The sequence below is a fragment of the Sebastes umbrosus genome, chromosome 6, assembly GCF_015220745.1.
Source record: "Sebastes umbrosus isolate fSebUmb1 chromosome 6, fSebUmb1.pri, whole genome shotgun sequence".
In the NCBI taxonomy this organism is placed as follows: domain Eukaryota; kingdom Metazoa; phylum Chordata; class Actinopteri; order Perciformes; family Sebastidae; genus Sebastes; species Sebastes umbrosus.
This window is the reverse complement of record NC_051274.1, coordinates 9,209,620-9,233,002: the sequence shown is the minus strand read 5'-3', so window position 1 is coordinate 9,233,002 and position 23,383 is coordinate 9,209,620. Positions and strand designations below refer to the sequence as shown.

At 42.6% G+C, this 23,383-nt stretch overlaps 1 protein-coding gene across 1 annotated transcript; it reads left to right on the top strand.

The window, feature by feature from the left end:
* Positions 1-357: 357 nt before the first annotated feature.
* ap4b1 (adaptor related protein complex 4 subunit beta 1) lies at positions 358-23,311 on the top strand. The gene is made up of 13 exons (XM_037773720.1): positions 358-637; positions 3,552-3,776; positions 3,898-4,028; positions 4,375-4,522; positions 4,979-5,264; positions 5,734-5,832; positions 6,039-6,150; positions 7,495-7,578; positions 7,761-7,864; positions 14,809-15,016; positions 16,502-16,816; positions 21,889-22,041; positions 22,298-23,311. The coding sequence occupies exons 1-13, from the start codon at positions 525-527 to the stop codon at positions 22,804-22,806; spliced, it is 2,487 nt and encodes an 828-aa protein (XP_037629648.1). The 5' UTR covers positions 358-524; the 3' UTR covers positions 22,807-23,311.
* Positions 23,312-23,383: the final 72 nt, after the last annotated feature.

Genomic DNA, 23,383 nt, shown 5'->3' with positions numbered 1-23,383 from the left:
AGACGAGGCTCCTGCCACACGCGAGCGCGCATATGCGAACGCGCATGTGTGCCGACCCGCTACATTTATACGCTTAAAAAGTTACAAACAGTCCCTTTAAGTTTTTCCTTAACCAATGAGAGGGTCGTACTGTAAAGGACAGAGGGTGTTGTATCCTGTACAGATTGTAAAGCCCCCTGACACAAATTTGTGATTTGTGATTTTGTGCTATACAAATAAAATTGACTTGACTTGATCATCATCATCATCATCATCATCCAGATCCCGCTTCCCAGACATGGTCCCAGCAGGCCCCATAATGTGATGTTAAATGGTTAAAGTGTTATTCCTCCGCCAGCCAGCAGAGACCAGCAGACTATAACAGAGAGAAGCTAACAGCAGAAGAAGAAATGCGGAAGTATTCATGGTGTAAACAACAACAACCGAGTCATCCAACCATTTGAAGTGTTAAACGGTGATGTGGCTTATTTAGAGTCGACGTGTGGTGTTTTAAATGAAGCGTTAGCAGACTGTGTGTGTCCAGCATGCCTTACCTGGGCGGTGAGGACGCGTTGAGGGAGCTGAGGAGAGCTCTGTCCAACCCCAACATCCAGTCTGACCAGCTGCGATACAGGAACACCATCCTCAAAGTCATCAGGTAGGTTAGTCACACAGACACACAGACAGACTGGTCTCCTCCACCTGCTCGTCCATCACACACAGCGGGCTGTGCACCTGTTGGGCCTGTCTGACGTTGTGGTCCAGTACTTGGAGCGGCCAAAAATAACAACAACTACCAAATGGAAATGGGATAAATTAACTAAATAAACACACGTTTAACTATTTAAAGGTGCCATATCATGATCATTTTCAGGTTCATACTTGTATTTTGTGTTTCTACTAGAACATGTTTACATGCTGTAATGTTAAAAAAAAACCTTTATGTTCCTCATACTGTCAGCCTGAATATACCTGTATTTACCATGTGTCTGAAACGCTCCGTTTTAGCGCATTTTGACCGAATTGCAACAGAATTGCGTTGCTAGGCAACAGTTTGGGTCCATGTGTACTTCCTGTCAGCTGATATCATTCACATACACTGCAACCAAGGCATAGGCTGTTTTCGAAACCGCATACTGCATACTACTGAGGAGCGCAGTATGCAGTATGCAGTACATACTGCATACTGCGCATCCTCAGTAGTATGCAGTATGGAACGTAAATCGGTTTATTTTGTAGTACGCGAGGCCGAGTTTCGCGGGCTTCCGGTTTTGGAAAGCTTAAAAAAAACTTAAAAGTTACGGCTTTGCTATGGGTAAAGTTAACGTTAGTAGGACAGATTACGTTCGTTACAGATAGACAGTAGCACTTATGAATTGCTGTCCTTACATTAAATTAGAAAAATAATATGCTATTTTTACATTTATATTCCTCCCTGTCCACCGCTGTCACCGGGATGTTGACGTCCGTCATTTCCGCCATTACAAAAATTTCCAAAAAGTGACCGTCGCAGCGCATTGCATTGTGGGATACAGTAGGCGAGGTAGACTGGTCTGATGCATACTGGAGAATTTTTCCAAATCAGTACGTCATCCGGGTATTTTTGGCATACTGGAGATTTTGCTTTTGTTCGCATACTGCATACTACATACTACATTTTGGCCAAATCAGTACGTACTACTAGTATAGTATGCGGTTTCGAAAACAGCCATATAGAAAGGAGGCTGGGTCACCTGTCATATCTCTGGGGGTATAACACATGCATGGTAAAATCTCGTCTGCGAAATTGAGCCAATCGCAACGCACAACCGCAACTGCGCATGTGTTATACCCCTTACCCCAAGACCCATGTCCGCCCGTAACGCAGCCTCCTTTCCATAGACCTTGACTGTAACCAGGAATAAACTGGGACACATTTAGAATGTTTATGTTAAATTGTAAAATTGTGTCAAGGGTCTAAATATTGTATGTTTGTGACATCACGAATGGACAGAAATCCTGACAGCTTGTTTCAAATGCAGAGTTTCTGAATACAGGCTGTGTGTATTTCCCTGTGGATTGAGTGTTTCGATTCTTTCACAGTGTTTATATAGGACTTAAGCCTGCTTTATAATAAAAAAAAACATGAAAATCTCACTTTTTTATAATATGGGACCTTTAAAGATTCACCATACAGTTTGACAGTTTTATTACTTTTTTGTGTCTTAATATATTCTTTAAATTCTGAACAAATCCAGTGAAATTGGGGGTAACTTTTGATATTGTACATGTATGTGGGCCTATGTAAAACTGACCATATAATCAATAAGTTTACAATGAATTCAATGTCATATTTGTTATGATAAAAAGGAAGGCAATCCAGGCACTCCAAAACATAAAAAATATCAAAACAAGTGGCAACGAGGAAGAGAATATATTAGAAACCAAGTACCTTTTTTATCTGCTGGATGATATGAATGCATGAGCCTGTCCCGAAGAATAGTGGCGCGTCTAAAAGAAACAATTCAGGAAAAACTTGCCTCAACACAGTGTCACTCTCAATGATGGCCTAGTTGTTCTTAACTATGCGTTTGATCTGTTCAGCATGAGTACGGTATGTCATGACAAAAACTGTGAGAGACTGATGTGCAGGCTCACGTCTGATGTTTTTTTTTAAAGAGGGTATCACGCTCAAGTGACTGTGCTCTATTACAAGCCTGCTTATTCAGCCTAGGTTTGTAAGCTCTCTCTACAAACCTATTAGACATGGCCTCAGCCCGTTTGAACATGTTATATTTATTATGTTCAAAATGTAGAATGATATTTTTTACTCAATTTTGATATTATTAGTTTTACACAATAGCCTACATAATCTTTCAAATAGGCTTGCTCAAAAGGTTCCTGACTACATATGAAACTTGAAGTAGTTTCACTGTACATTACTGTACACAAATCACCTCAGATGTTGACAATTTCCTCATATTTGAACTGTCACACATTTCCATAAGAAGTCTGTTGAAGTCTTCAATGGAGTCATACTCAGAATGACCATGACTATGAACATATGCAATTTGAAAGTTGTTTTATTGAACAGTTTTGGAGAAAATTAAAGGAAAAGTCACCTCAAGGCGACTGATGATTTCCTCATATTTTGACTTTCAGAGGTTTTCTGATATATTCAATGTAATCCTGTTTGGAATGACACTGAACATATGAAATTTGAAGGTATTTTCCTGTACAGTTTTGATGAAAATGAAAGGGAAAGTCAAATTAAATGTGCATTGCAACACAATTTATTCATATTTGAACTCTCATAAAAACATTTACTCAAGAGGTTTGCCCACCAAGCCGTTAGCAAAAAGCAGTGACATAGTTTACCAAAGTAAGCTCATCAATAAGGTTATGAATAATGTGAACGCTAGCACTAACCGAGTCAGCGTGCTAACTTTGGAAACAACTGAAAGAATCAGTTTGGGTTTTTTGAGGTGAAGTATCAAACTATATGTGAGGCTCCAGAAGAGCTTCAGTAACATACTGATAATGACTACCCCCGTTGTTGAAAGTACGCCTGGTTTTGTCTCTCTCTGTCTCAGGGCGATGTCGCAGGGTGTGGATGTATCAGGCCTGTTCAGTGAGATGGTGAAAGCGTGTGCCACAGTAGACATAGTCCAGAAGAAACTGGTCTATGTCTTCCTGTGTTCCTATGCCACTTTAAACCCAGAGCTGTCTCTGCTGGTCATCAACACGCTGAGGAAAGACTGTCAGGATCCCAACCCCATGATCCGCAGCCTGGCCCTGAGGAACATGACCAACCTCAGGTGAGGTGCTACACACATTGACCTCAGTACAAGTCGCCACATTGGCCTGTGACTGCTGGAGTAATTTGGTGTTTGACTATGTGTGTGTGTGTGTGTGTGTGTGTCTGTCTGCGCGCTACAGATTACCCAGTCTGGTGGAGTATGTGGAGCAGCCTCTAACAGCAGGACTGAAAGACAGAGCAGCTTGTGTACGACGAGTGGCTGTACTCGGCTGGGCCAAACTACACAATCTCCAACCCAAGTCTGAGATAGGTAGGGTGCATGGATGGCTTTCTTGTTTCTGTTTTTCTTTCCCGTTGTCATTCTTTATTGCTATGTCTATAGTGTATATTAGTGGTGGTTCAACAAAGCCCATGGTTACATTAAGGAGAAGAAAAACATAACCATTTCCAATGTGTCTGAACTCCAAAATATATAAATAAATAGATTTGATTGGTTGATAGTAATGAATGATAATGATAAATCAATCGGTGGGCTGTATATAGTATTATTTTCACCGCACCTCTACAAACAGTTCAGTCGTTGTTGAAGTGTACATGCCTAAATATGTTTTCATGCTTTTTTTTTTTTTGTATAAACATCCTCTTGATTCTTCCAGATGCTGCAGTGGTGAACGAGCTGTACAGCCTGCTGAGGGACCCAGACCCGGTGGTGATGGTGAACTGCCTCCGAGCTCTGGAGGAGATCCTGAAGGAGGAGGGGGGAGTCGCTATTAATAAACCCATCACCCATCACCTCCTCAACAGGTTGGAATGAAAACTGTTTAAAACAAGCAAGTCTATTTATGTGGTGATGATGCTGTGCCACGTGGCGACATTCACATGACTGACGAAGGCAGCTGAAGTCATTTTTATGCTCATTTTAGCACAAATTGCAGCTGGACCTGTCATGATAACTCATTTTGTTGGACGATATATTGTCCCTGAAATAACTGCGATAAATGATATTACTGTCATTTTAAAACAATTTTATGCCACTGATATTATGATAATGAGTAAGTAAGGGATAACACCCGACGAGGGGTACATTATCGGGAATTAATGGACGGCGTGGTGTTTGTCTCTGCAAAGTCCATTAAAGCTGAAGTAGGCGAGATTGGAGCAAATAAGATTTAAAAAAAAAAAGTTATTTTTATAAAACGGTTGTTATATCGTGACAGTAGTACATGAAGTCTACAAGTCTCTGTATGTCTGTCCTCCCAGGTTGAAGGACTCTGATGTCTGGGGTCAGTGTGAGATTCTGAGGATACTCGAGCGCTACCGGCCTCAGTCAGAGGACGAGCTGTTTGACATCCTGTCCCTGCTGGACGCCTCCCTGGTCAGCCCCCACCCCCCGGTCATGGCCGCTACCCTCAGCCTCTTCCTCAGCCTCTGCTCCGGCCTGCCTGCTGTCAGTCTGGCGGCCCTGGAGCGAGTACGTGGACCCCTGCTGGCCGCCTGTGGGAGCGTGTCCAGAGAGATGAGGTTCACCGCCCTCTGCCACATACAGGTCAGATAGTGAATAGTTCAAATGTGGATGTAGACGGTGAGAAAGCATTACAGTATGTGTGTGGCCCTGTTCAGACCTGGTATTAACATGCGTCCTCAGTGATCGGATCACAAGTGGAACATTTTTTACATTTTGGCCCAAAAGGGCAAAACCTTTGGCCCTACCCCCTAGCAGGGGTCAAGCGGTGAGCGGGGGTACGTGAGCCATGCTCACTTTTGCCTCGTTTTTATCAGTTGTGGGTGTCGAATATGGATGAAGGGTGTGTATGAGATAGAAAAAATGTTGAATAAGACCCAATGCAAATTCTAAATCATTTGCATGTGTGTTGTCGTGCCGAGAGACACAGAGTATCGCTTACTGCATCACTATTAGTGAATTTGGGTTTTTTTTATCGGTGTAAATCTCTTGTCAGATGGATGTGTGGACACATGTCACGAGATATGAAAGGGCGTCTTTTGTCTTCCTCTAGTTGCTGTTGCGTTCTCTCCCTGGCCTCATGGGGGCGCACTACAAACGTTTCTTCTGTGGCTACGCTGAGCCAGCCTACATCAAGCAAAGGAAGATGCAGGTGATGATGCTTGTTTGACTCTGTTGGTTTTCCACAGTCAAATAGGTCTTAATTGTGACCTCTTTCCACAATTTATGTGCCTTTTCTACTCTCACCACAGCTATGCTGCAATTTACTGTTTTTTGTAAATAACGTTATATTGTCCAACTGAAACTAGAGTTGAAACAAATGATGCTGTTTCTAATAGTAAAGCTGGTGGTTTGCAGGTGCTGGTGGAGCTGGTGAACGATGACAACGTAGTAATGTTACTGGATGAGCTGAAAGGATACTGCACTGATGTCAACGCTGACACTGCTCAGGCTGCAATCTCGGCTATAGGTACACCCACACCGTCATACTATCACGTGGCAGTATAATGCATGACCATGCACACACACACACACACTGTCTTCTTTACCATGTCTTTACAACGAGACAAACACTTCCAAGCAGGCACTTTTTCACATCCTCTTCCAGTTCACAGTAACACACCCTAACACATATCTGCTGTACTATTATTATGGCTTCTTTCTTTCTTTCTTTTAAGCCATATTTCCATCACCAAGAAACTTGCAACAACAAGGCTTGTATCAAATGAAGTTACGCTCATTCATCTTATTACTCACGGTCAGATGTCCAGCCAGTAGTTCTGTCGATGGATGCATGGATGTCAACGTGCAACCTATGTGTGTGCGTGCATGTGATAAACTACACAAAAACAACCAAAACAGGATATGCCGCGTATGCCAAGTAACTATATTAAGCACGTTGAAAAAGTATTTTGGCTCTTGGCGTCCTGAAGCAACCTGCGCTGTGCACAGCTGATACTAATCACAATGACGCCATCAACTGGTGCCAGTTTATTAACAATTTCATGCCATGGTTGGCCACATGGGGCACAAATACCAACCACTACTCACTACCATACAAACATACATCTTATAATAACAAATTTAATTTACCCTTTTTTTTATATTTGACTCATATAACTATCATATCAATATCAGTCTTCATATTAATAGGAAGACTAGTTTTTATTCTCTCCCATTTCTGTGATATTACTCTTTATTCCCAAATGTGTAACAGCAGTAAAGCTCAGGCAGATTATGAGTCAGACTACATGTTTCCTATATTACCTAGCTCTGTTCACTCCAAATGGTGCCTCTCCATTAATTTCCTTTCTAACTGTACTTCCTTGCAATGCAAATGTCAACATTATCTTCATCACGGTGTGTTGAACAGTAACGAGAGGATGATGAGGAAAACATTCAGCACACACAGATTTGACACAAAGTCAGATCCTCTCCAACTCGTCACAACATTTCCATACTGGGCGACTGATTCTCTTGCTTTCTAAAGGAAATTAATGGAAAGCGTTGACATGCCCTCCGTCACCGGATCTGGTGAGTGGAACCGCTGACATGCCACCCTGAAAATGTAAACGAAGGACTGTTCTCGCCTTTTCATTTTGAAAGCAAACGGCCAATAAGGAAACTCAAACACTTGGCCGACCAATCGTGTAACTTCATCACCCAGTCACTCAGTGACAGACTTTTGTGTTTGTCGGACTGGCCCTGTGTGGTCCAGCCAAAAATCTCATCACCCAGTAGTGTCGGGACGATACACTTCCTAAAGTCATAGTGTCACTCATATCCTGTGTTCTTCTGTGTGGTTTGGGTGCAGGTCGTATTGGACGAAGCTACAGCGACAGATGTCTGGAGATCCTTACTGGACTGCTCGGGCTCAAACAGGAGCACATCACTTCCAGTAATGCTCATTATCCCCCCCTCCCCCACACACACACACACAAACACGCAAACACACAAACACACATTGCATGCACAGTGTACTGTCAGTGTGCAGCTGCATTTGTTCAAGTGGTTAAGTTCATTTCCTGTTTTTTCAACTTGCTTTGTGTTTCTCTGTTCACACCCCATCCCACTCATCAGCGGTGGTGCAGACGATGCGTGACCTGGTTTGGGTGTGTCCTCAGTGTAGCGACACTGTGTGTTTGGCTCTCGAGGGCTGCGAGGAAACGCTGCAGGATAGCCAGGTCAGACACCAGCTGCTGCCACACCCGCATACTGCTTAGATGTAAAACAAAGCTTCTTGTTAGAGTGTTATTTTATTATATATATATCAAAATTTAAAGGCCCTGAAAACGAATTTTCTCAATCAGCTTCTGTAATGGGGTCTTCCATGAACACTCAGTTTTATGGGTTATTTCACAGCAGAGGTTTCTGGTGTTTTGTTTGTGCTCTTCTCATTGTTTTGAAGTGAGTGGGGCTCAGTTGGAAAAGGCCATTATTTTACAGTTCATAGATGGTAAAGTTCAATTTAAATTTGATGAACACAAACCACAACACCCAGTCCACAACTCCTTGATGTTACAGTAATCGCACATTGTGTTTTATTAATAATAGTCTAATTGCTTCATTGTTCTTTATAATAATCAGTTTTTAGTTACAACATTTCTGCATGTTTATTTCCCTCACTACAATCCTTCTTGTGGCTCTTGTAAATCAAACTAGTTAGTACTGTAAGTGCAGTACTTGGGTAAATGTACTGATGGTGGTTCAGCAGGGCTGTCTTTTAATAACAGAACAGCCGAGGGTTAAATCGCCTGCATCAACAGGCATTGACCCTGCTGAAATGTCCTTGAGAAATAAACTGAATTCCTGCCAGCTCCACAGCTCCTGCTCTGTAGATACTCTTAGATTAGATTGGGTTTTAGCGATGTGATGTTGTAAAGTCTGCAAGGAAATATGTCACACCAACTGTTTCACCCTTTTATTCCTCTGCTCTCTTTCTTTTTTGCTCTTCATCTTTTGTTTTTCATGAATGTTGGTATGTTCCTGTCTCCTTTCACTCTTTTGTTCTTTTGTTCTGATTTCAGTATTTCTCACTAGTATTGTATCGCATAGATGAGCAGATTGTGAGAGAATGTGCCAGGGCCACAGGTGCATTAAAGACCCTGTGTCACTGGTAGTCATTTTGGTCTCTTTCAGTGACAGGTTGCAGGTCAACCACACCACAGTTCTGCTGTTGGGTGAAACCTGCACTTCGGTATTTTTTTTCAAGCTGAAGGGGAAGAGAGGCTTTCTAACTTCTTTCTAAAGCTCCCAGCCACATTAGATCCACACTGTCACCCATCTCCACTGATATTATACCAAATACTTTAGATAGGAAAACCAGCGACAACAACAGTGGTGGAAGAAGTAGTTGGGTCTTTAACTTAAAGGGTCATTTCTGTCTTTTTCATCCTTTATTTAAAATTCCGAGGAATCATTGAGGACATGCTCTCATTTACAATAATGTCGAGAGTACAATAAAATTGAATAAATACACACAGAACATAATTAAAGCTGCAAGCAGCGTTGAACGGGCCCTCGCCCCTTTGCGCACGTCGGGGGTACCCGCTGCCGTGCATTTCCATGAAAGTCGGACACTGCACGCAACAGTTAGAGGGTAATTTCTGCGTGGAGCGCGTGATACTGTAAATGACCTGTTGAGAACCTGTGGGGCATCCTTAAAAGGCACTTCTATGAGGGTGGGTGGCAGTATACAACCATTTCTTGTTGCCAGTAGGTGGTGCTATCACCATAATTCAATAATGGAATGTATATGTCTTCAGGTCTGGACTCTTATCCAGCTTGTGAAATTTGGGGCAGATTGGACTATGTAAAGTCAAGTTACAACAGCCTCCTGTGTCATCTCGAAACATCGAAATTCGCCACGCCATGCCAACGAAAATATTTAATCCTCCTTTGAAGATGTGAGCAATGACCTACTCGAATTTCGTGAAGATCGAAGTAGCTTTCTCTGAAAACTTGCCTGCATTAGGGGGCGCTATCGAGCCCGCTGGCGACACCAGAGCCCAATCACTACAGAACTTTGAATTTTGCGCCAGTTCTGATGCGTATTCCACTTTTCGTGAGTTTTCGTGCCTCCTAAGTGCCTCAAAATGCGATCTCGCTGCAGAAAAATAATAATCCTTTGAAAAACAAGAGCTTTCCTTGCACTTCGTGCCAGGACACCGTTGGGGTCCTGGAGCTTTCGTGCTCGGGCCCTAATTACAAGAAGCAATCAGACAGACAACAATAGAACAATGTTAAAAAACAGTTACATTCAAGAGTGGAGTAGTTTGTCGTCATGGATTTAAAAATCAACTAGAGGTACAAATGGGTTTAGTTTTAATGTATTTTATAAACTGTTCCAAGTTTTTGCAGCACAAACACCAAAAGCAGTTTCCCCAAATTAAGTGTTTGCACTTGGAAGTTTACAAGCTTTAGCCAATCACTTGATCGATTCGAATAACGACTATAGGACCAATTTATTGAGGACGTGATGTATGACCAATGCCTATCGCGTCTTACTGTTAGAGATGTCCACCCAACCTTTTCATACAAAATGCAATGATGAGTAGAATATCTGTCAGCGGTAATAAATCTCAGGGTGAAGTGATAAACTGAATCTAAGGGTTTGAGAGTGAAGGCAGATGCGTGTCTATGGATAACGTCACCATAATCCAAGACAGACAAGAAAACGGCCTCAATTATTTGCTTCCTACAGAACATGAAAATTAGCACTCCTTCTGTACAAATATCCCATTTTTTGTCGTAGCTTGCTGACAAGTGTATCAATGTGAAATTTATATGTAAGTTTTGGGTCCAGCCAGATGCCGAAGTATTTATACTCTGAGACCCTGTCAGTACTGAGTCCATTCAGAGTGGTAATATGCAAACTGTATCCACAGCATCTCTTGCTCTAGAGAAAAACATATATTTAGTCTTCTTTGCATTCAGAGCTAATTTCAGATTTATAAAGTGTATTTTGTCAAAGGCTTGTTGTAGGATATCAGTGTGCAGTATCAGCAAAGCTATACAGGACTGTGTCATCTGCATAAAAATGGGAGTTACAATTTGTTAAGGAGGACATGATGTTAATGTAAATTGTGAACAAGACAGGACCCAATATAGACCCCTGTGGAACCCCACATTGTCAGTGGTAACAGGACAGAACGATCATTTCCCAGGATCACACATTGCTGTCTATGAGACAGGTAGTCCTGAAACCATTTACAGGATTTATAATCAAAACCAATTTCATATAAGCTCTGCTGGAGCAGAGCATGATCAACAGTGTCACATGCTTTTGTTAGATCAACAAAGAGGGCAGCACAGTATTTCCCTTTGTCAACAGCAGATACGATATCATTTATAACCAAAGTAATCGCAGTGACAGTACTATGTTTAGCTCTGAAACAAGACTGGTTTGTATGATTTGAGCTGATTATTAACTAAAGACTTTAGCAAGACAGGACAGTTTGGAATTTGGCCGATAGTTATTAAGATAGTTTTTATCACCACCCTTGTGCAGTGGGACTACATGTGCAGTTTTCCAGACCTGAGGGATAACTCCAGTAGAGATGGAGAGATTAAAGAGATGTGTGATTTGTGCAGCAATAAATGGGGCACAGAGTTTTACAAAACAAGGATCTAGTTTATCCTCCCCAGTTGCTTTCCTGCAGTCGATAGCTTGTAGAGCGTCCCTAACAGCAGTGGTAGTGACAGCCGATAGGGTGAACTGAGAGGTGATGGTTTGAAGAGGGCGCCTGAGCCAATGGCTTAATATTAAGAGCAGATCCTGAGTACATATCAAACGGATTCCCAGCAACAAAATTTGTGTTGAAAGAATGGCAAATCTCTGAAGTCTTGTTCACTAAGCAGGCATTAAGCTTAACCTAAGAAGGAATAGATACAGATGATTTGTATTGATTTACATTTACTGCTTTCTAAAAATGTAGACAGGTCTGTAAAGTGCTGGAGATTAATTCAATGTAATAAGTGTCTTTTGCTTTTCTCAAGGAGGAGTGCATTTATTTCTGAGTTGCCTGAAAGTCAGCCAATGGGCTGCCTCACCAGTACGCCTCCCTAGAGCCCGAGCTTTGTCCCTTGCCTTGAACATCATTGATAATTCTGTGGAGAACCAGGGACTTGATCTATCTTTAACTCTAAAGCTTTTTGAAAGGTGAATGTTTATCAATTATAGCAAGTAAGGAGTTTGTAAAATATTCCAATGCCAATTCTACGTCTGGTATTACAGATATGTTTTTGTGTCTAAGTGACTAATGGAGACAGCAGTTTTTGTAATTGGTCCAGTATTGAGGGAGAACGCTGCAGACAGCAGCTGCTAAACGGGCCGCAATGTAATCACTCAGGGCAACTCCTCACCGTCAATGTACGTCCACTGAAAGTGCTTGTTTTTGCCACTGACAGGCTCAGATTGTTATTAATTAGAAGTGTCTGACAACATTATTCCACAGTGGATGTATTCCACTATTTCAGTGGTAACACGTCACCTCGCCAGATTTCACAATGAGACTTCTCCTTGAGCGAGACTCTTTCCATAATGTCAGATACTTAATAATAATAATAATCAGAGCCTGTCATGGCAAAAAACAAGCACTTTTAGTGGACGTACATTGACAGATAAGAATTGCCCCGATATGATTATATTGCAGCCTGTGAGTAGCTGCCATCTAAAATACCAAAGCTACTGTTAAGTAAAAGTAGCAATACAATAGTGTATAGTAACACTCTAATACTCTGTTATAAATAGAAATTTAATTTTACTTAAGTAAAAAAGCATTAAAATACCAAAAGTGAAAGTGCTCATTATGCAGAATGATGTTATTGGATTAAAATTATTGATGCATTAATGTGTACATCACTTTAATGTTGCAGCTGATAAGGCGGGGTTAATTTATATGCCTCCACGCTGGCGACCGCCGTGGCCAGAGGCATAATTTTTTTCGGGTTGTCAGTCTGTCCATCCGTCTGTCTGCACGTAGGTCCATCTCTTTCTTGTGAACGCGATATCCCAGGAACCCCTGCAGGGAATTTCTTTAAATTTCGCACAAATGTCCACTTGCACTCAAGGATAGGATGAAGACTTTGATGATCAAAGGTCGAGGTCACTGTGAATTCATATGCTAATTATGACAATTTCACACAAATGTCTACCAGGATAAAATGATGAAGTGATGACATATTGGACAGATATGGATGTAAACTGCAACTTGACTGGTTGGCGGAGGCGTACAACCACAAGACGGTAATTATAGGTAGCTTATCCAGTGATCAGTAATGTATTATCTTAACCTATCATAAATCATCATCATTTATTTATTGAATATAGTTTACTTTATATTATTCATCTGAATCTGCAAAGTAACTAAAGTCATCAAACATATGTTGTGGAGTAAAATGTACAATATTTGCCTTTGAAATGCAGTAGAATAGAAGTATCTCAAAAAGTACCTCAAATGTGTACTTAAGTACAGTACTTGAGTAAATGTACTTAGTTATTTTCCACCAGTGCTCTTTGGGACCCGTGGGGTTTCCCCCGGTAGACCTGTTTGGTAATCCAACCATGGATCATAAGGTTCTCAGTAAACCACTATCTGATTATTTGTTTGATAACTTTCATGTCCACACGGATGTTTTTGTAGCCTACAGGCTGATAAGGAGCTAGGATTACAGTAAAAAGAAAGACTTTATTGTTTATGAATGAAACAGACACGGAAGCTTTTTTTCTGTGAACCAATCATCATAGTTCTTTCCTCCTCCTCCACCAGCACTAGCCTTGCTTGTGTTTGCATATGGAAACACCACTTTGCATTTGTTATCTTTCTTTTTTTTTTTTTTACCTCTTCAATCATTCTGTGTACAGACAGAAAAATAAACGATGTCATCGGGGCAGAACAGTCAGTGTGTTTGTGTAATCTAAAAACAGTCTCCAGGTCTCACCAAAAGTTTTTAGGGAGCCATTTAAAGAGAATCTGATTTTCTCAAGTTTGATGGAGTGCAACGCCTCAGCAATCCATCTACCATGGCGAGGAGGGGAGACGTGTCTCCATATGAGGAGACTAAGGCGTCTGGCTAGCAGTTCAGTGAAGGGAATAATCCTCTGCATGGCTATTATTCTTCTTATTATTATTATTAATATATGGAAAAGTTGTCCTCCACCTGGTTTCCAAATATGAGAGGGGGTTAGGATCTACGGGAATATGGATCTTCCGACAATCTTCCGCATCCAGGGGGCCCATAGAGCAGACGCAGTAACGTTTCCTTTAACCTCGCCTCTCAGCCCTCGCTCCCTTGGGGCCCTTGGGCTCATTCACATGAACGGAGGAAGGAAAATAACTCTGGATTCAGCTATTAGTGCATTTTACAACTTTTAGGACCTAATGACTTAAATAAGGACTATTCAAGTGTTCGTACTGGGAAGTTAATTTACCTTAAAAAGAAAAGGTGCTTTACAGACGTCTCTTTCCCAATATAAGAATGTGGGTAAAAGTATTTTTGGGCCCAATTGCATCACGTGACGGACACGGATATGGTTATAAGATGGTTATAATTCCACAGTTTGGCCACTGTAAAATTGGCTTCAGAGCCATTTAGGCTGCCATTTATAATAAATGTACAACTGATCTCCGGCGGGATTGGTTACTCTTCTTGCTCCTGAAAGAAAACGAATGGTAGCTAGTTGGTGCCTCTACCCGACTCACTGTGGTCAATGTGTTTTTGCCCTTATTAGTTTGGTGACCTCATGTATCTCCCAGCACAGCTTCGCCCAACTTGAAAGGTGTCCTGCAGAGTTTTTTGTAAACTCTCAAATGTATGTTTACATTCAGCTTTTCTCCCCAAAAACACATCTTGTGAATCCACGAGGCCTAATAAAGATGTTGAATGCATTGCCTTCCTCATAAAACATTTGCAGAGACGATTTTTGGAAGAATTTTGAACCTACATTGTTTACATACATGTGTTCTTTCTAGCAGTCTTCTTCCAAAAATCCACGTACCTAAAGGGATACCTTTTAAGCCTGAGCAGAAATCTGATCAACCAGAGTAACACAAATCATCTCAGTGGGTGCCCGGGGCCTTTTATATTTAGTCTAAATCCTCTGCTCATTCTCTCTATCCTCCATTAGGGCAGGCAAGCCTTGCTGTGGTTGCTGGCTGTGTATGGGGAGCGAGTCTCCAGCGCCCCCTACACGTTGGAGGTGTTCATCGACGGAGTGAGGAGCGAGGCCTCTCTGGGAGTCAAAATGGAGCTGCTGACGACAACCATGAGGCTGTTTTTGTGCCGGCCTGCTGAGACACAAGACATGCTTGGAAGACTGCTGCACTACTGCATAGGTAGGTGTCTGTGTGTGCGTTTTAGCCTTGACAGTGAGGACATTTCGGAAAAGTGAGGACATTATAGCCTGTCCTCACCAAGCGGTAACCTCCGGTGCTGAAAAATGAAGCCAACGCGGAAGTGCCAAAAACTGCAGTTCCACAAATGTCCACTTGAGGCTGGTTCCAAAAAGCAAGTCAATATACACAGCAGACCCCCCATGTCTTTACAGTAAACATGTTTACAGCCTGGTACAAAAATGGTTTGGGTTTTCTAGAGCTAATTTCCCCTTTCATGACAACTGTACGGTGGGTGAATTTTTATATAACTCACCCGTTTAAATTATATTGAGGTTTAAATTGAAGCATAATTAAAGTGGAAACCAAGTTAAGCTGGTTTTACTAGGTGGATTTCCACTCTAAAGAACTGTTATACAACAAACATGACAAATGTCAGCATTTAAAAGAAAAAAGAAGATCCGTTTCATGTTTTGTGACAAGAGCGCCGCCATGTTGCAGTACTCTAGCCTGTGATGTCACGAGGTTGGTCGACTCGGTTAAGTTACACAGATACAACGCTAGAGACCGTGAAATAAGGAGACTTAGGAGACACAGGACAGAAGAAAACAAAAAGGGGGGACACTATTGTATAGTTCCTGGATGTAAAGTTTAGTTTTACAATGTTAAAACCAAAGACAAGTACAGCAGCGCTGGCTAGTAGCACTGAAAGGGCCCTCCGACAGGCACTGAGTCCAGCTGCAGCTGACTGTCCCCCCGTCTCCCATCCTTTCCCCTCTCTGATCACCTGTCTCTCCTCCTCTGCTGTTTCATTCAGACTGTTCAAAGACAGCGTCGCTAAGAAAAAATAAACGCCCAAAGCACTACTTTATTCTGAAGCCCACGTTATAGCGTTTGTTCACATAACTTGCCGGTAGCTTCTGCTCGCTAGCTAGCTACCGACTCAACATTAGCATACCAAAACTATCATCACAAAGTAAAACTTATCAACAAAGCAAACACTAGAGACATAATCAAATCCCTCACGGGGTTATACTCCCAAGCCGACGGACACCACGGTGCTCCCCCCCGTCCACACCGCTCGGAGCTACCGCTGACAGCAGCCCACCGAGTCGGTCCATGTGCGTGTTGATTTGCGTGAGCAATTTTCAACTTCTAGAGCAGAGTTCTCGTCCACGAGCTCTCTCTCTCGTGATGGCCGCTCTGTGTGCTGGCTGCTGAGTTCTATACACACAGGTGCCAATCTTTGCCTTTCCCTATCTATGTTTTGTTTCTTACTTGACGCTGCCTGTACAACTCTCAGTTATTGAATCGGTGTGCAAGGACTTATATTGTGTAAGTGCACAGGTGATATCTGCGCATCTGAAATAATATCATTAGTTCATAAGCATGTTTTATCTGACATAAATCTGACGCCATATACAAGGTTTTGTGTGTGTGTGAGGAAGAGAGAAAGAGATGACATTGTCAACACTCTGTGTTTTCCAGAGGAGGAGACGGACATGTGCGTGCGTGACCAGGCGCTTCTCTACTACCGCCTGTTGCATTGTGGGATAGAAGAGGCACGAAAGGTCCTCCAGGGTCGGAGGTCAGACCCTTCCCTAGGTGTTCTGATTGGCCGCCCCGCGGAGCCCATCAGCCAGTGGGCATGCAGCTTTAACACTCTAGAGCCTCTGGGGCAGGGCGCCGTAGAGACGGAGTCAGCCAGCAGAGGAAGCCCTGAACATGTGACCTTTGACCCCAAGCCTACGACTGACCTCTCGGACACACTGAACTGTAGCCAAATAGAGAAGGTTCATTCAGGTGAGTGAAGTGAGTGAGTGAAATCTTTCTGTCGAGTATCTTATACAGTGGCAAGCTGCATGGCTGTGTCAACAGGGGCTGATGACAGAGCGCGAGGAAAATAATGTTTTTCTTCCGCTGTTGCTATGTGCTTATGGAAGTCTTCTTCCAAGGCCTTCAAAATTTAGATTGAATGCCCCTGCCATCTCAGAGACTAATGATGTCAATTCTGAAAAGTGAAGCCAAAGCGGTGGTGCCTGAAACCTGCATTCTTTCTATTAGCCAGCAGGGGGCGACTCCTCTGGTTGCTAAAAGAAGTCTGATTGTATAGAAGTCTATGAGAAAATGAGCCTACTTCTCACTTGATTTATTACCTCAGTAAACATTGTAAACATGAGTTTATGGTCTCAATTGCTAGTTTCAAGTCTTCTTCAATACAGCATGATGTTCATTTAGTAAATTATGGTCCCACTTAGAGTCAAATAGACCATAAAGCAGGGGATGATTTAGGGCGGGGCTACCTTGCGATTGACAGGTCGCTACCACACAATGTCTGTGTTGTCATCTTAGAACTTGAAAGTTAAAACATTTTGGTCGCCTAAAAATGTCTTATTCAGCGTTTACTTAGCGTTTTACTTAGCTCCAACCTTTCGTGTCATTTCTGGTTGCAAAAAACCAAGAGGGTGACAGCCAAAGTGTCGACCTCAAGGCTTCAAAACGGCAGTCCACAAACCAATGGGTGACTTCACGGTGATAACGTTCACTCCTTAGATACAGTCTATGTGTCAATTAAGATGGATAAACTAGTCAGATTCTTTTACTTAATTCATTTAGACATGCAACTATGAGCGCGATCAATGGCTCATTACATCTGGTGAAAAGGCAAATTTGTATTGCCGGAACAGTTTTTCTTTCCCTACAGAGACGGGAATATGGAGCTTGACAGGTTTTGTAAGTCTGACTTGTCTCAGCAAGGCAGCTACAAGACCTGAACTTATCACCGGAGACGGAGACGCTCAAAAGAACAAGATTAGCAGGTCTACAGTCACGCTGGTGGCTCTGTAAAGCTGTACTTTGAGCTAAACGCCCATGTGATCATGCTAACATGGTCATAATGATGACGCTAACATGCTGATGTTAAGCAGGTATAGTGTTGACTGTGTTCGTCATCTAAGTAAGCATGTTACTTTACAAATTTCATGGCAAGCCCAGCCAAAAAAGCCATAAAATGTCAACCAGCTGGTGGTGCTAGAAGGTGCCCTTTCACCAATGCTCAATGAGCCAAAGAGAGAGATAGAGGGAGAGCGCTGCAGTGGTTGAGTGAGCTAGAGCGTGAATGAAGAGAGGGAGCACAAATAAACACACCCACACCTCCACGCAGCCCCGCAGGAAGGTTCCGCGTTGTCCGCTCGGTCAAACTGACACACAGAAAATAGCAGATAGAGAGACGAAGAGCAGGGGAAACACTGAAGCACATAAAAACACACAGCAATGCAAAAACCATTGGTCATCAAATAAAGTGGCTTTGTATCATAGACACTAAAGGGCGCCGGAAGTAGGGGGGGCCAAGGGGCCATTGGCACAACATAATGTCGCCACCACCATGCTTCACAGTAGGTTTGGTGGGTTTTGGGTGGTGTGCTGTGTTGGAGTTCAGTCTGAAAAGTTCAAACTTGGCCATAAAACCTCTTGCCACATGGCATCAGAATCTTCCAAGTGTTTCTTTTGCAAAGCCAAACAAGACTGAGTGTGGCACTTTTTCAGAGGAGGCTTCTTTCTTGCCGACCCTGTCATGCAGGCCTGCTTTATGTCAAGCTTGTGAGATCGTTGTCACATTCACAGACCAACCAATCTCAGCCATAGAAACTTTCAAGTCATTCAAAATTGCCATTGGTCTCTTGATGGTTTCCCTGAACAATATCCTCCTGGCTCTGCTATCCAGTTTGTAGGGTCGGTCCGATCTAGGCCAGGTGTTGGCGGTGCCATACGCTCTCCACTTCTTGATAAAGCTCTGAACGGTACTCAGAGGGATAGTTAAAGCCTTTAAAATCTACCTGTATCCTTCTACTAACTTGTTTCGTTCCACAACTTTATCCCAAAGCCCTTCCGAAAGCACCTTTCCAACCACGGTGAATTCTTTGCGTTACCATGCACGACTAGTAGTGGAATCCTCAAGGAACAGACAGTTTTATTCTGAAGTAATCAAAAGCACAACAGTTGATGTCGGATGGGGACCAGGTATTTACTAATTTCAATTATTGTAATTAATTTAAAGGTGCCGGTTTAATGTATGCCTATTTCACCCTGGGGGCTCAGATGAGAAGCAATGATGACATGGATGCAGAGAATGCCGTTCAACTACTACGGTTGAGCTTATGATATGATTTTTATCTCATGCACGCATACCATGACTCGACTGAAAATGGAACTGCTATAGGGGCCTGCAGCATAGCTAAGGACCCAGAGAAGATCCAACAGCATTATGGGCTGCCTTAACTATGCCTGACTGGGGAATTTAGTACAATAATTGTTTTTTGGCCTGCAGTTTCTGTACTGGGACAAACAGTCCTCACCTAATGGAGTGTCAGTGCTGCTGGGTATGTGAACAGCACGAAAGGAATTGCAGGTACAGAACTAATGAAGTCTCGCGCTCAAGCCAAAAAGTATAGTGGTATTAACACAATTGTATATTATTATATTTAGTTTTTTGAATGATGATATCTTGTGTTTACTTGCAGTAGGTACTGTCCCTTTGCCAGACCGTTCAGTTCAGTTAAATTTTACTTTGTTTTGGCATTATAATAACCCATAATTACAAAGCAAGAACACTTTTTGAATCTTTTTGCAAATGTATTAAAAATAAAAAAACTGAAATATCTAATTTACATACAGTAAGTATTCAGAGCCTGTGCTACGGCACTCCAAACTGAGCTCAGGTGCAGCCTGTTTGCTTTAATGATCCTTCAGATATCTCTAGAACTTGACTGGTATTCTCGTGTGGCAAATTCAATTGATTGGACATGATTTAGAAATGCCCACACCTGTGTATGCAAGCTTCCACAATTCACAGTGCATGTTAGACCAAGCCACAAAGTCCAAGAACATCTGGGAAAACATTGTATCAAGGTGTAGATTTGGGAAAGAGTATAAAAAAGTTTTTTCTCAAGAGTACAGTGAGCTCCATCACTGGATCCTTCCTCGAGCTGCCTGTCTGGCCAAACTCAGTGACCTGATAAGTAAGACCTCGGTCAGGAAGGGGACCAAGAACTCAGTGGCCACTGTAATAGAGCCCCTCTTCCTGCAGAAATGGAAGAAACTGTCGGAAGGACAATCATCTCAGAAGCACTCCGTCAAACAATACTTCGACATTTTAGGGAATACGCTCATTGTTGAGAGTTAGATGAAATTATTGATACAACTCTCTGTTTGTGCGTTCGGTATAAAGGTGGAGCCAGCTTAGCTTAGTAGAAACGCTGGAAACGGGTAGCGTGGCCCTGTCTGAAGGTAACCATGGCCCGATGGCTTTTTGTGGCCACCAAGTTTTATCAGGTCTCTCTTGAGAATGAGACTGCATGTCTCAGTGAGATAACAGTGGGAGAGAGAGAGAGAGAGGGAGCAGCGATGGTAGAGCGAGCTATAGAAAGAATGATGTGAGAGAGAGCGCCGTCAGTGAGAACAAAGCAGCGAATCAGAGAACTAAAACGTTATTTTCTGATTGTTTCCCGGAGGTTACGTTCTAAAACACAAATAAACACATGCACATAACACACACTCGGTATCAGAAGCTGAGGGGCGTGACAAAGCGGCGATATTGACCACCTGAACGGGCTCTGCACACCCCGCGCGCTGTTATTGGCTGTTGGAGGTTACACCCCCCACATGGGACCCAAAGGCTGCTTGCAGGCGCCCAGCAGCATCCCCAGTAAAGCATAATAATAAGAAAAGATCAAATTGAGGCAGAGGGCAGCAGAGTCTCTGCAGAAACAGACGTCGCCACACACTTGTCGTGGGGTGTGATGATTGAGAGGGATTCTTTTTATATCAGTCTATACAGTGTTTTTTTTTAGGAAATTCTTGCATTATACCTTTAAGTAGCAGTTAAATTGCCTTTTCTGTATTGTTTTGACATAAGTTTACAGTTGGGCCCCCAAAAATATACTTTAGCCACCAAATTTAGGGGCCGATGGGGCCTGTGCTTAAAATATTAGTGTCTATTTTTTGATACATTCGCAAAAAATATATATAAATATGTTTTTGCTTTGTCATTATGGGTTATTGATCGTAGAATCCAATGCAAAAAAAAATTCAAAAATATAGATTTGAACTCATTTTAAATTAAATCTATAACGCATCAAATACTGTGGCTTTGTATCATAGACACAAAGCCACTCGTCCAAGGTTTCTGGACGGAGGTTTTGGATATTCTGTATTGTGTTATGTGTGAGGTTGCCTGTTTGTAACCCTGGAGAATGTAACCTAAGCAACACGTTTAAGAAAATGATATGTCTTCTTTACAAGCACAACATACTGTAACCTAATCAGTTATTAGACCAAAGCTACACCTCTGGCTTGAAACACTCCTTTGAGAAGAAGTGGAGATGTTTTATTTTCTAGAGGGGGACTAAAGGTCTTTCTCCCTTAATTATATTTGCAGATGTCAAGATGTATGCATATTTTTTTAACTGTTTGCTTAGATGTTTATTTTATCTCTTTTTTCTTTTACTTTTTAAAATGTGGTATGCCCTGTTAAAGGTTGTTAGATTGCGCTTTGTATACAAATATATATATATATATATATATATATATATATATATATACATTTAAGAAATAAAACACAATAAGTGTAATGAGTAAAGGAGTCTGAATACTTTCTGAAGCCACTGTAAGCTTACTCTTCTCCACTGTGATACTACTAAGGTTCGTTTCTGGGAATGCAGTGCCATTTTTAATCACAAATCTCTCCCTCTGGCGGCACTCATCTTAACTCCTCTCCCTCGGTCCCTGATGCTGCCTCCTTATCTCTCTATTCTTTCTTTCCTCCCTCCCTGCATCCTCCCATTCTTCATCTCTTCGTCCTTCCGTGTCTTCTCCAGGCTCAGACAGTGCCCGTGGCTGTACAGACTCCTCCGCTGACGTCCCGACTTCCAGTGTCGCGGTCCCCCTCAGTTTGTCCCTCTCCCCGGCTCTCAGCCCAGACGAGTTTGAGCGTCTGTGGCTGCAGCGACAGGTCTCTCATGATGAGCAAGGTGATTAAATGGAAGAAGATTCTCTCATGCCAAAAGCCTCCTCTTCATGGGACAGGTTATTTTGGTTGACAGGAGCAAACAGGCCTGCCATAGTGTGAAACCTCCAGCGGTGGAATGTATCTAAGTACATTTCCCCAAGTACTGTACTAAAGTAGAAATCTGATATCTTCTGTTCATGCCACTTTATACTTCTATTTCATTTCATCTGTCTGACATCGGTTTCTCTGACTTTGCTCCTTTGTCTTGTTGCGGCCAGGTGCTGAGAAACAGGAAGAGGATGAGGATTATGTGTGCTTGGAAGAATGCATCCAATGCCCTGCGATACCTCACTGTTCACCACAAAGCCTTCAGGCTGCGATGCAGCTGGTCAATATCCAGACACTGGCCTTCACACCGCCGCACGCACTCCCCTGGAGGGTCTACCTGTACACACACACCCAGCACACACACTGCGGTGACACACCCCACAGCACGCTCATAGTCGGCGAGCTGCTGTACACCGGAGAGACAAATCAGAGGATGGTAGTGGTAAAGAAAGGGATGGATGACGGAGACGTGGTGGAGGGCAGGGAAGAGGAGCAGGTGAGAGAGGGAGAGGAAGACGCAGCCGATGAGCTGAGCGAGAGAGAGTTGGTGAGAAAAGATGGAGAAGAGGAGGAAGTAAAAGTGACTCTGAAGCAGCAACCAAGAGATGACAAAGCTCTGAAGGGGTTTCTCTCTATCCTTACCACTGTGCTGCACACACTGTCCTCAGAGAGAGATTAAATATGCATTAACACACACATACAAATAGACATCATTGTACTGACTGAAAAGACGCTCACTGACCACACTCATTCCCTAACCCTAATCGTCAGGCTCTAATTGCACACAGACAGAAGGCGAATGAATGAGCGGTAAAACCACTTTCACTTTTCACATCGCACATTTTAAGTTGTATCAACTGAAATAATTGAGGTGAGAGTGGAGTCTTTACAGGAGTGAAACCGTAAGTTAACCAGACCGTATTTAGTAAGTAAACTTCAGCTGAGGGCCATTAAACTTTGCTGTCATAATACATAGATTAAGAAAAGTTCAGGTTAGGTAAAGGTTTAGACCAGGGGCCTCCAACAAGCAGCTCGCGAGCTACCAGTAGCTCACTACCTGTGTCTGAGTGGCTCACTAAAGGTTACAATAATATGGACATACATTTGATAACACAAAGTCACATTGTAAACCAGTTTAAATGTCTATCCAATCAAATTGACAGACATTGCGCCCCCCCGTCCTGTTGCTCGCGCTTGTGCACGCTCTACATATACATGAATGAGCATCGGTCAAAACAGTGAGGCGACACACGTCA

Bases quoted from the DNA above. Each gene is read 5' to 3' on its own strand.
- ap4b1 (XM_037773720.1), top strand. From the start codon at position 525: ATGCCTTACCTGGGCGGTGAGGACGCGTTGAGGGAGCTGAGGAGAGCT. The intron at 15,017-16,501 runs GTAGGTGTCTGT...TGTGTTTTCCAG, and splicing joins ACTGCTGCACTACTGCATAG to AGGAGGAGACGGACATGTGC. The intron at 16,817-21,888 runs GTGAGTGAAGTG...TGTCTTCTCCAG, and splicing joins AATAGAGAAGGTTCATTCAG to GCTCAGACAGTGCCCGTGGC.